Source organism: Heterocephalus glaber, unplaced genomic scaffold, assembly GCF_053883595.1.
Source record: "Heterocephalus glaber isolate CG9 unplaced genomic scaffold, H.glaber_assembly_v1.0 deba00001428, whole genome shotgun sequence".
Taxonomy (NCBI): Eukaryota; Metazoa; Chordata; class Mammalia; order Rodentia; family Bathyergidae; genus Heterocephalus; species Heterocephalus glaber.
In genome coordinates this window covers 10,933,711-10,946,871 of record NW_028258293.1, presented here as the reverse complement: position 1 = coordinate 10,946,871, position 13,161 = coordinate 10,933,711, and the positions used below count along the sequence as shown (strand labels likewise).

Here is a 13,161-nt window from a genome sequence, read left to right as displayed (position 1 = left end):
AAGAAATAACCCAGGAACCATAAGGCATAGCAGCCTACTGAATCAGCTTCAAGCTAGGGACTGAAGCTAGGGACCCCTTAAACTCCCCTGTTACTAGAGTCACATTATGGCATCTAATTGTTAGGGAAACTGAGGCAAGTCTAGCTGTAAGGCAGCATTGTTGACAGTTTTGCCCTGCAAGAGAAGTACTTCGTGTTTGTTTAGAATGTAGGTTAAGGGGGCAGGTTGGTAAGGTTAGAAGGTGGGTTGAGGAAGAGTTGGAGCACAGGGTATTTTGAGGTTGGAGTCACAGTCTATGATGCTATAATGGTGGAAACATTATATTTTTGCATCTATCAAAACCCATAGAGCTGTACAACACAAGCTGGGCGTGGTGGCACAGGCCTGTAATTCCAGTTCACAGGAGGCTGAGGCAGGAGAATCGAGTGAGTTGGAGGCCAGCCTGGGCTACAGAGTTAGTTCAAGGCCAGCCTGTACTGTATGGTGAGACCCTGTCTCTAAAATCTAAAGCTGTGCAGTGCAGAGTGAATGGTTGTGATGTAAATGATGGACTTTTGTTAAAAATCAGCAATATTGATTGGTTCATTGTAACAAGGCACCACATGAATGTAAAAATGTTAATAACAGGTCAGATGTTTGGGGAAAATAAAGGAACTTTGTACTTTGTAGTTTTCTTGTAAGCCTCAACATGCTTTAAAAAAGTAAGATCTACTTTCTTTATTTTTGTGGTGCTGAGGAACAAACCCAGGACCTGTGCATGGTAGGCAAGCGTCCCACCACTGAGCTACTGGCCCTTTATTTTTTTTTTTAAGACAGGATTTGTTTGAAGCTCTCTAACAATCTCCTGCATATCCCTTAATCCGGGGCCTGGGAACATGGATTTTTCCCAGATTCTCCTGATGATCCGGGCGTGCTCTGAAGTTTAGGCTTCCTGGATATCGGGCCATCTTCTTTCACCATCTGTTTTGTGCCAAGAAGGAGCTTAAAGGGGCTTTGTCCAGGGAGCTGCCTTCTGTGTGTGAGGCTGTGTTTCATCTTTCCGAGGTGGACAGAAAGCTTCCTGCAAGTGTGAGAAATATTTGCTGCAGTCCCATTCTGACAGCAGGACCACAGTGAAGAGAGTTGAGGCAGGACCAATGCCCAGACACAGCCTTGTTCATCTCCGAAGCCCAGCAAGGACGCAGAATGGTGCCCCAGCAGCTCCCATTTTAAATAAGCACAGTCATGGTTACAGTAAATCACAATTTTACATATGCTTTATTTTACATAGGTTTATTTAAGTAAGGGTCATCAGTGCCCTGTTGTTACAATCCCTGGCTCTCTGTTTCAGTACATATTTATTAGCACTATTATGGCTTTTTGAAAATTAAAATTCTTATGGCATTTTTACGTGTGTAGATCCTTAGGTAAGCTAAACTAAAATTAGTATTAGAAAGACTGCTGTTAGATTTGTAAAAGTCACACTGCATTTTGCAAAAGACGCACAGGCTTTGGCGGCATGTGGCACTGCCATGCAGGAGTTTTCCAGCTGGCTCAGTCACTCCCTTTCCGGAAGTTTGGCCAGAGCGAAGCCCACCAGTGACGAGACAGAGTCTGTGCGCTGTAATTCAGGGTAATGTATGAATCACAGCCATGCTGGGTGCCACTGATGGATCCATCTCAAGCAAACAAAAGTCTTCCAGTGTGGAGACCTTGGGAGAGTGTGTTGAAGCGGACACTAGGCCAGGGTTACACACTGGCCCAGCTCTGGCAGAGGCGTTGCTAACAAGGAGTCTGGGGATCTAGGAGGCGACTCAAAGCGGATGGGACTGTTGCACATATAAATGATTGGGGGCTTAGTGTTCACTAGCTTTTCAGAGGGCTCCATAATCTCAAAAGGCTGTAGGGATTTCTGCTTGAGACAGTGGTCTCTAACCTGTTTGGGGTTGTATTTATTTTGAAAAGGCTTCTGTGCCATGTTATTGAAATATTATGCAGACTCTAAGACATAGGCAAAGCACAGGAATCAAAAGGGACATGATCGAGAGGAAATACAAATGGGAGCACTTGAGTTTTCACTCCTGAGGGTCATCTTGTGCTCCCCCTGCAGAGACCACTGCCTGAGTCCCAGGCGTCTCGTTGTTTAATGTGTGTCCCACATCCCCTAGGAACCCTGTTGAAATCCAGATCTGTCTCCCCCCGCCTCTCTCTCTTCCTGTAGATTGAACTTAGGGCCTTTGTACTGAGCTACATCCCCAGCCCTTTTTAAAATTTAGATATTTTAAGACACAGTCTTGGCTGGGAATTTAGCTCAGCGGCACAGTCCTTACCTGGCAAGTACATGGTCCCGAGTTTGATAAAAAGGGACACAGTCATGCTAAATTGTCCAGGATGGGCTTGCACTTGCAAGCCTCCTGCCTCAGCCTCCCAGAATGCTGGGATTACAGGCAGGTACCACCACGCCCTGCTAGGCTGACTCCATTTCTCAAAAGCTGCCAGGTGAGGCTGAAGCTGCTAGTCCATGGCTTATCCTTGGAGTGCCAAGTGGAGGGTAAGGTGTGCTTCTCTGTGTGCTTTCTGTTCTCTCCCAAACTGCTCTTCCACACTTGGTTTTAGGAAATAGAAATGGCTCAAGTCTGTGACAGCAGTTTCCCCAGTGAGGCTTCAGGGGTCCCCTGGGACCTTCTGACTCCTCTTTAATTCCTGACTCAGCCCTGCCTTTTCCCACTGTGGCCTCTGTCCCCAAGGCCTGCTAAAGCTTAGCAACATCTTGGATGCTCCCCAGAGAGCTCTGCTCGGGTGATTCGGGCCAGCCGGAGTCCGCTGCAGACCTCTGAGCCATTCCTTCTGCAGCAGCCTTGACTTCGGCAGCACTGCGATCAGCAGGTTAGCTGGGCTCTCCCAGTCATCTGCTGTCCTTAGCCAGACTCTGTGAGATGGAAGGAAATGCAGAAAAGCCAGGGAAGAGGCTTGTGCCCTTTGAACTCTAACTGTTCCCAGCACTGCTGGCTCCTGGCCATTGAAGAAACTTCTGGGCAGTGACATCTATTTGCTGCGGTCGTGTTCTGTGCTCACAGCGTGGCCACGGGTGACTACTTCACTACTGAGTAAAGAAGGGAGGATTTTGCTAGAGATGCAAACTGAACTCTCCTGTGCTCCTAGAAAGAGCAAAATGAAAGACAGGAGCTTGGAGACACCCTGAAGAGCTGCAGTCGCAGGGGTCGGTGGAAATCAGTACAGACAGGTAGGGAGCAGTGGGGGTTTGAAGTCCGTGCTCCCCTCTGCCTCACTCCAGCAGTGTTGGAAGGGCTCTCCCAATGGCATGAATGAGAGCAAAGGAAATACGCTGTGTGTTGGAAGCACCGGCCACTACAGTGTGGCCGTGCAAGTTGAGAGCCTTTCTCACCCACCCTGCCCTGGGTGTCTGGACTGTGTGTGTTGTCCAGTCTGGGTCACTTACTTATAGTTGTCCTGTAACCAACCACAGGGGAACCTCACTGAGAAAGATATTCTTCCCTTGAACTTTCTCTCCAGAGGCTGCCCTTGGTTTTGCTGTGCCCTGTGTCAGGTTGGGGTGGCCCCTAGTCAAGAAAAATCATCCTGTTCTTCGGTTGCAATGTGCCTTTACTTAATACAGAAGCCTGGATTTGCAGTGCGGAGCGAGAGAGCTTGCTAGGTGAAATCTGCCACATTTGCCTCAACATCCGTGTCTAGGACCCCTTTCAGGGTAGAATGCTTTCCAAAGCAAAACTTTAACATTCCATCTAAATTTTAGTGCCGTAGTTTTATAATTATCCCTGAAAAATTGGACCCATTTTTCGCCATCATGTTTGCTTTTCATATGCATTTTCCTCCTCCCCAAAGTCGGGGAAGCAGCTGCTGCTCTTTGGTAAAGCTTGGCACTCTTCAAAGGGGGGTTAGCAGCTTTGCTAGACTCACTGCTCCTATGTCCCTCTATGACCCAGTGTGAGGTTTATTCATCTGACTTCTAAGAGATCCTAGACTAAAAGGATCCTTTTATAGGTTCATCTAGAAACTCAATTTACATCCTAATAAACTCAGAGCGAATCGACGTCCCGCTGTGCTGTACCCAAGCCAAGAAGCGCTATGAAAACACATGCCGTCTGGGGGTTGAATGTTGCTGAAATGTGCAGGAACACGGGCTTTTCATCCCCCCATGTCAGTTTTTTTCAAGCTTTTGCAACAGAGTATGTGTTAATATCCATGCTCATGTATTTATGTTGATATTGGCAAAAAGCATTACAGATGCTTAATGGCTTTATTCCATTTTTCTTTGCTGTGTTCATGTTTAAACCAAAAGTGTGTCCCAAAAAATACAGACAGGTTGACATGTCTTTGAAGAAAAGTAATCAGCTAGGATTGATTACATATTTTTTTCTTTCTACTTTCATTTCTAGCATCTGAGAGGATTTTTTTTTTTTTAATGTCACACTGTTAGAAATACACCCAACTAGAACAATTTGGTGCATATTTCTTCCCCTTCTGACCTCTCCCACTTCTGGGGACAGATGATTTCTTCTGAGATTAGTGACAGTCGGTCTGTGTTCCTTACACATGGCTTGTGAACTTCAGGAGTAAGATTCACCTTTCCCTCCCTCCACAGGTGACTCACACACCAGTTTCACTGGGTTCCACATTGTTGCATCATTACGTTTACACCAAACCTTGGGCTCAAATTCCAGTGTATTTGTTCTAACAGGCCCTATTGGATTCCAAAGCTTTTTCGTGCCTAGTGTCAGTTTGGTGCCTATTTTGTTGAAAGTTCCTTGTAATAGGCGTGTCAGCATCACAGGTCTGTCTTGGCTAAGGGTGTTGAGGGCTACCCTACAAGCCTGGTCATCTCCCTAAGGTCTGCGATGACTCAGACAGAATTCCAAGCTGTGTGTTCTGAAAAATCTTTAGAAGGAAGTATCATTGAGAACAAGTTCACCAGGAATGGGGTACAAAATGATGGAGGCGTGGAAAATTCACTGATCTGTTTGCAAAGGAAGCTGGAGCCTGTCACTGTTTTGTAGTACCTTCGTGTCTCCCTGGCATGTAGGCCACAGGGTCAACCCCACTGGTATCCATTCTCTTCCTGAGGGTGCCCAGGCCCCGGGCAGCCCAGATCCTGTCTGTATGCCCAGGCTTCCAGCAACAAGGAACTGTACGCTCCTTTCCCAGCATACTCACTCCTCCTGCTTCTCCCTGCTTTGTACATGTTCTCCATGAGCCTAGGTGGATACTCCTTTGCCTGGCAAACTCCAGTGCCACTTCAGGACTGGCTTGCACAGCCCTCCTCTGTGGCACCTGCCCCCATGCCCTCAGAGCCTGTCGTACATTCCTCTGCTATACCACTGTGCATAGAGTACAAGTTATTTGCGTGTCTTGGTCCCTAGTAGATTTAGGTCTGCATCTCCAGCCCAGAAATACAGTTTTCAAGATTGGAAGCAAGAGGCAGAGCATGGATTTGAAGCTCAGCCTCCTTAACAGAATCCCTTTCCTGACCCTGGAGCTCCTGGGCCACCTGGTCCCTTTAGCAGGGCAAAGGCTCCCATTCTCTTATCCCAGGGGTCACTGGGAAAGCTTTGGGGACAGAGAGCAGAGGCCCCACCTCTGTCCCAGCAGAACTCAGGGATAATGTGCGAATTGTTCAGGGCTTGGGGCTCAGGCAGGAACCTGCTCGGCAAACATTAGATGTTACCAGCACATCATTAGGCGCCACCACGAATTATTTATCTCCCTGAGGAGAAGGGAGGTGTGGCGCCAGGGCTGTGGGACTCATCCTGGCTGGCCGGGTCCTTTGCTGTGACCTTAGGACAAGTCATCTCCCGTCCACCCAGGTTGAGCTCTAGAGTCTGAGACAACTACTTCATCTGAAAGTTCTGCTTTCCTCAGGATTAACTCTGCTGGGCAGCCTATGCCAATGGCTCAGTAGCCAATCCCTATTTGAATTTAGGTCCTACAAAAACATACTTTCCACTGGACTAGAAGAGTTACTTAAACATGTATACACTGAGCTTCACAACTCTTGTCATTGGTAGATACTAATTTAGAAATAAATATTTTAAATTCGCTTCTTGAAGGTGAGGCAGGTTCTAGTGACAACTGTCTCCAGTGCTGGGCTCTCTCCCAGGGAGAAACACACAATAGAATTGATCTTGAAGGACATTGATTAAAAATATGGTTTCCAGGCATGGTGGTAGATGCCTAGGATCCCAGTATTCAGGAGGCTGAGGCAAGAGGATCGTCGTGAGTTTGAAGCCAGCCTGGGGTGAGTTCAAGGCCAGCCTGAACTACTGAAGACTCTGAAAAAAAAATTATATATATATATATATTTGAGTACATTTTTATAAACATCTGGATGAAGAGGTAATTTCCCCATTTTCCTGGCCCCTCTGCTTTGCTCCCAGACCCACACCTCAAAGAAAAGTACTCGCAGCTGGTATCATCAGGTCACTGTCAGAGCAGATGCACTGAGCTCCCTGGCTTTCGCTCTTGATGCACATTTGAGAAGGAAGAAGACCCTGGACTCTCCTTTACCTTCCCCTCCACTCTGCCACATAAAGTCACAATTCCCCGCAGCAGATTCTGTCCCATCTCTCTGGGCCCTCCCTCTGCCACTGGTTGTCATTTCTCGGCGACACCACACTGCACCTGAGTGTTACAGGGCAGGGTGGCAGCACACTTGGCTTTCCGTCTCTGGCACAGCCAGCTCCCCTCCACAGCCCCAGCAGGGAGCCCAGGTCTGCACATGCCGACCCTCTCCACCCCCTGGGTGCATGTAATTGCCCAGCCCTATGTGTTGTTCCCCCAGCAATAAAAACCCAGCAGGGAAATGAATGCTAAAATTAGTTCGTTTGTCCTTTGACAAGATCTCCCCAATCAAAAAAATTTTGTTTATCTAACTGGCTGGCCAGACTTTGCTAAAGTCCAAATGTAACTGCTGTGCCTAATGGCCCATGAGATTGTGTTCTGAAGAGCCGTATTCTTGAAAGGACGTTGGATATCAAGAGTGCAGCCTCTGGCATTTTAACGGAGAGTTTTTGCTTTTGCTTTTGCTTCCTCTCTGTGCACTCGCAGTGGGCTGGATGCAGCAGCCCATTGCCGTACCCTGAGTCACTACAACTATCGGGGTGTGTGTGTGTGGCTTGATAGACAGATGGAAAAATGGATGCATGATAGATACAGTGGCAGGTAGACAGTTTGGTTTGCCTTGCTGTGTGTCTTTTTTGGAGACAATGTCTCTCTGTGTAGTTCACTGACCTTGAACTCAGTATGTAGCCCAGGCTGGCCTCAAACTCACGGCGATCCTCCTGCCTCAGCCTCCTGAGTGCTGGGATTACAGGTGTGTACCACCAAGCCTGGAATAGCTGTGTATCTTAAATTTCAAGTTTGCAACATTTAAGAGAGAAAACCCCTATTATCGCTGTCCTTGCAGAAAGTTTTTGATTAACCTTGCTTTGTGGCCAACGCTTTGTGTTTCTTTCATCCATGTGTTCATTCACCCCACATAAACAGTGTGAGTACCTAGAATCAGCTGTGCATGTGGGATGTAGATGTAAACAAAATATGGGTACGCCCTGCTTTCCAGGAGCTGTGAGGGAAACAGTAAAATGCAGTTATACAGATAATTACCTAACTATAGTTGTAATCAGCAGCTTTTATATTGTAGTTTTTATTGAGATATAATATACATACCATAAAACTCACCACTTCAAAATGTACAGTTCCAGCTTGATTTGGTGATGCATGCCTGTAGTTCCAGCACCTTGGGAGCCTGAGGCAGGAGGATGGCAAGTTGAGCCCAGCTTGGGCAACTTAGCATTTTAGATCTTGTTTCAAAATAATAAATTTTAAAAAGGATTGGGGATGTAGTTGCATGTGAAGGCCCTGGCTTCAATCCTCAGTACTGCAAATAATCATCATCATCATCATCATAGTGATAATAATAGTAATGATAAAGTGTACAATTCAGTGGTTTTAGGATAGAGTACTTTTTTGTTTTAAAATGATACCATTGTGTGAAAAACTTAGTCTACCCTACTGTTTTGTTGGCACAACCACCACCACTTGTTTGACTTATGGGAGCAGATTTTTTATTATGTTGGCGTTGCATCATCCAGGGTCACTAATGTCATAAAGAGAGGGAGAGCACACAGGGACATTCAGCTGGGACTAGATCTCCAGGAAGCTGCCCCAGGGGGGTTCCTGCAAGCCACACTCGGAGCTGCTCAGCACACAAGGTGGCCCAGTGAGGCTTCCTCCCTGCCCTCTCTTCGGCCATGCTGCCTCTGGCAAACTCACAGTGTCTCAAAATTCTGCTCCTCCAAGAAGAAATCTCCAAGGAGCCGCAGCCACGGGTGGGAGAGACTGCAGCCTCGGAAATGCTCGGGACCTGCCCTGCAATAGCCAGGGCTTAGCTCAGCTGACACTGTTGAAAGACAGGGACACTGGGGCTTTGGCAGCATATTGCTGGACTGGAGATATAAAATGCTGTGCTTCCAGATACCTTGCAGGGGGATCCGAGAGGAGCCAGGCAGGGATTGAAGCGGGTAGGCAGGAGGGGCCGCGGCTTCTAGGGGCTGGGATGTTGGGATTCATCTACTCTGGGCCAGTCAGCTTCCTATCAGACAGTTCCAGAGGTCCTGTAACAGACAGCTTTGGGCGCCTCCAGAGATCTGGGAGAGCATGTTAGCAGCAGTGCTGTTCCCAGGCTTTGGATTTGGTTATTAATGCAAGTTTGCAATACACATTTACGTATGTGATCCCATTCGTCATGGGGAGTTGGTACAGGCGCGCCACACCTCTCAATTCTTTTCTCACCTCCTTCCCTTCTCCTCTCTCCCACCTCCCTCCATCTGTTCCCCCTCCTTCTCCCTACTTCCTATTATCTATCTTTTTTTTTTTAACAATTGTTTATCAATTTATTAAAACAGTTGCCTTAGGCATCTGCGATAGTGACGTCAACCTCCACTCCTGGCTCAATACTGATGGAAGTAATCTGTTTAACAATCTCAGAAGGACTGTCCAAAGCAGTCAGTCGCTTGTGGATTCTCATCTGGAAATGATCCCATGTCTTAGAACCTTCACCACAAGGCGTTTTTCTTGTAGTGGTTCTCAAGGTCTTAGTAGGCATGCGAACAGGTCCTTTCACTTTGAGATTCTTTTCCTTGGCACCTCTGATCAAGTCAGCACACAGCTTCTACAGGGATTTCACCTTGCGACTGGTGAGGGTAATCCTAATTCGGTGAATCGCCACCTCAGGTTCCATGGGTGTCTTTCCAGTATCTTTAAAAGCCGTGGCGGCGGCGCGGCTTCCTGACCAACTTATTCCTTGGCGAGCGTGAACAGCCGTGAGTCAGGAGCGCGAGCGGACGGAGCCAACAAACGCTGCCCCATAGACGCCTCTTCCTCAGAAAGAAACTTATCTATCTTTTATTTTGCTCTTTATTTATACTTTTGAGTTTTTCATATGAGAGAAACCATGCGATAGTTAAACTCCCGTCTCATTTATTTCATTTAACATTATGGCCTGGAGGTCCATCCATTTTCCTACAAATGACTCAAGTTTATCTTTTTTTGGTACTGGGGATCGAACTCAGGACCTTGAGCTTTCGAGGCAGGCGGGGGAACCACTGAGCTAAATCCCCGGCCCCACTCAAGTTTATCCTTATGGCACAGTACTGCATTGTCTGTGAACTCCACATCTTCTTTTCATCTGCTGATATTCACAGACTATTGTGACAAACTCTTAAGATACCAATGCCAGAGGGGAAACTTACCATTGTAGATACTTCAAGACCATGACAACCACAAAGTGTCTGCTATTTGCCAGATGTAGTGTCACACATCTATAATCCCAGCACTCTGGGAGGCTGAAGCAGGAAGATCATAAGTTTGAGCTCACCCTGAGCAATTTAGCAAGTTAACAAGACTATCTCAAAATAAAAAATATAAATAATGGGGGGAAGGGCTGGGGATGGAGTTCAGCACAAGACCTTGAGTTCAATTCCCACTACCACCACTGATATAGGGCATCGGGTAATCCAAAAAATCATATAGGGCAAGTAATCCAAATAAGCAAAAAAAAAATACAAACAAGGGAAATATTATAACTCTCAACCTGCTAGATATCCAAAATACAACTTTGTGTTCTCTATGATTGAAGAATGAATTCTAGGAACAATGAAGGCTAAGAGTGGGAAAAATTCATTGAGAGAAAGATAGCTTCTATCTAAGAGAGACAGAAGGGGGACTGGAAAGTGGGGTTTTTATGTCACAAAACCACGAGATGGGGCAGGTACAAAGTGGGACAAAACCATAGCAAACTAATGAAATCCAATGGAAATTCACAAGGTGGTCACGAGGTGGGACAAAACCATCATCAACCAATCGGATTACAAATGCAGTCACCCGGGTAATATTGATTAAATAGGAATCAAATGGGAAAACAAGTCACAGAGCAAGCATAGGCACAAATGAACAAGGAATTTCTGGAAAGGAAATGGGCTAGGGAGATTGGGGTCTACTTAGAATATCAATCCCTGCTATTCATCTCTGCGGGAAGTAGGCAAATGTAGTACCTTTTGTATTTTTTATAATGCTGACCTTCAGTGAATGTGTCTTGATTTTCTTTCCTATTGACTACTTCAGGGCCCAGCCCTGTCTATCTGCAAGACATCTAATTAACTTACCTATCTACAATACCAGCACCACCACAAAAAACCCCTACCACTTATCCTGTCTTATACAAATTGCAGGGCACTTTCGTATTCATCTGACTTTGACGCCCTGGCTGTGATATTCCCACAGTTGATTAAAAATCCCAGGATATAGAGACACAACTGCCTCTGATGGTAAATAGTCTCTTCTAGCCTTCATCTTTCCTCTTAAACCTCCCCGCACTTACCTGTAAGAGTTTTGCCTATGATTTGTCAGTTCCATTTGTACGACTTAGCTAAAACACCTGCTTGTATAACTGCTGACATTAAAAAGTATGTCATGAATACATCCAACAGCTAATTTTATTCACTAGCTTCCTTCTGCTTCATAGATTCCTGTGAGTTGGGGTTAATGAACCTGAGTTCTTTCTTTCTCTCTTTCTCTTTTTGCTCCAGCAAGCTGGTGATTGTCTAGTCTAGGCTGAATCAGTTTACCTGGGGCTGTGCTTGGTGGCAGAACCTCAGGGAATCCTCAGCTCCTTCCCCCTGGAGCCTTCTGCAGGGCTTCCCATTCGAGGGACAAGGCTGTGTGCGGTGTGTGTCATCCTCTTCTCCTTTTAAAGGTACATGACCGATGGTGGACTGGGCCTCTACACGCGTCGCCTGAACCGGCTCCCCGACGGGATGGCGGTGGTGCGGGAGACCCTGCAGCGAAATACCTCCCTGGGCCTTGGTGACGCCGACAGGTAAGCTTGCCCTCCAGAGGCTGGCTGAGTCGAGTGGCCTGAGAAGCGAGGGTCATGCCAATGGGAGAGTGGCTCTCTGGGCATCTTTTACCCAAGGAAAGGCCAGGTGGCTGTGCAGCCATACCTGTGCCTGGGTTCCGGAATTGGCACTGCAGGCAGGAGAGGGCTGCTTTTGTTCTCCACCCTGCTTCTGTTAGGCTGGGCCCCTGACAGTGCGAGCTCAGGCACTTCAGGCTTGGAGAGTTTCTGTTGTTGTTTTGACTGTTGCTACTGCATCTTTGTCAGTTCAGCAGGCCCCAGGGATCTGCCTTATTTCCTGTTGCATTAATCAGCTTTCTAGGCATTGTACCTCCCAATGCACAGGAGGCCTGTGTGCAGAAAGGCATTCTGGCCTTGGCTGAGCAGGCTTTACCCAGGTCTCCTGTTGCCTGGTCATAGGAGGCTGGGTCTAAGGATGCAGGTGTCTGCAGCATAGAGGGGTTGAGCGGCCTTCACTGTTATCACAGTCAAAAGAAAAGAGTTTTGGACACATTACATTCCAGAAAGAAGACTGTTGGCCTCCAAGTTTGTAGTCCTGACTCTCACACACTGACTCTATGACCTCAAGCAACCCCTATTGAAGGAGGAGCGATTTGAACGGTATGATTTCTAAGATCCCTTCCAGCTCCAGTGTGCTCTATTTCTGGATTCCAGTACAGATTTCTACTACTCCTTGGCATACCTGACTTCTTTCCACTTCTGAGTTGATGAGACATAACATGGAATTTAGATGTGAGCCGTGAGTGGTGTGAAATGACCATGTGCTTTTAGGGTGCTCACTCTTGTATCAGAAAGCTCAGTAGTAACATAAGGTCAACTTCCTGCTGCTCTCCTGGCAGCACCTGCTTTCTACAAAGAGCTAGGGGACTTCTGTAGTGCTTGGCTTTAGAGACACGGGCAGCATGCTAAAGAGACAGACATTAACATCATACCCAGAAAAGGAATTTGCTGAAGAGGAGTCTTCTCATTCACATTGTGAGCGGAAGGCTAGAGAACTTGAGCTGGTGCAGAGAGGACTGGATTTGTCATCAGGAACTTGGGACCTGGCCCAGTCTCTACCATGGACACACTGTATCTTCCTCAGAGTCCCCGTGTCCAGGTTGCCCATTTGTATCAGCAATAAAGAAAGACTGCCAAAGTTGTAGCTCAAGCTGTCATTTTTCCCTCCTGAAATTAATAAATATTGGTTTGAAAATTGCATAGAAACACAAACTATTTGAGAATTGCCCTTCTGAAGGCTTAAAGTCTTCATAACTAAAACCTTTGTAGTAAATATTATCAGGGGAAAAAATCAGTTGCTATGACACCCCACCCCACCCCACCCATCCCTGAGTTCAAGACTTGCTGTATTATTTTGCTAATTTGTGCTCTCTTGTAATCATGTAGTTGGTTAGTAAATCTATTAGCATAATAAGCATAGGCCTTAAGGTGCGTTCCCCTTGTAGCAAAAGAGGAATCTGAGCTGGGCTGTTTAATTTAATGCTTCTTTGCAGGGTTAATGGAATTATTGTGGATCACAGCTGAGCTAGATGGAAGATTTGGAGGTGGAGTTGGAAAGATAGGTAACATTTGTTATGTCGCCTGTATATTTGAACCAAATGGACAACAATATTCTCTTTTTCACATACACTATACACACACACACACACTCAGGTGTGATCATTTGAAATTGAATGGTTAACCAAGATTTTAAGGAAGAACTCAAGTGGCTCTTTAAAAAATATAGTATGTAA

At 46.4% G+C, this 13,161-nt stretch overlaps 1 protein-coding gene and 1 pseudogene across 19 annotated transcripts in view; one reads left to right on the top strand and one right to left on the bottom strand.

Annotated features, from left to right (window-relative positions):
- Positions 1-13,161, top strand: part of Nav2 (neuron navigator 2) — a 665,125-nt gene that overhangs the window by 539,732 nt on the left and 112,232 nt on the right. For all 19 annotated transcript variants that reach the window (XR_015451332.1, XM_087211232.1, XM_087211229.1 and 16 more), the window contains one exon: positions 11,267-11,389. Coding sequence is in view for 18 of the 19 variants with exons in the window: in XM_087211232.1 (XP_087067358.1) it covers positions 11,267-11,389 (123 nt within the window). In the remaining variant the exon portion in view is untranslated. The remainder of the gene's footprint in view (positions 1-11,266; positions 11,390-13,161) is intronic.
- On the bottom strand, positions 8,879-10,020 carry LOC106009926 (small ribosomal subunit protein uS10 pseudogene; annotated as a pseudogene).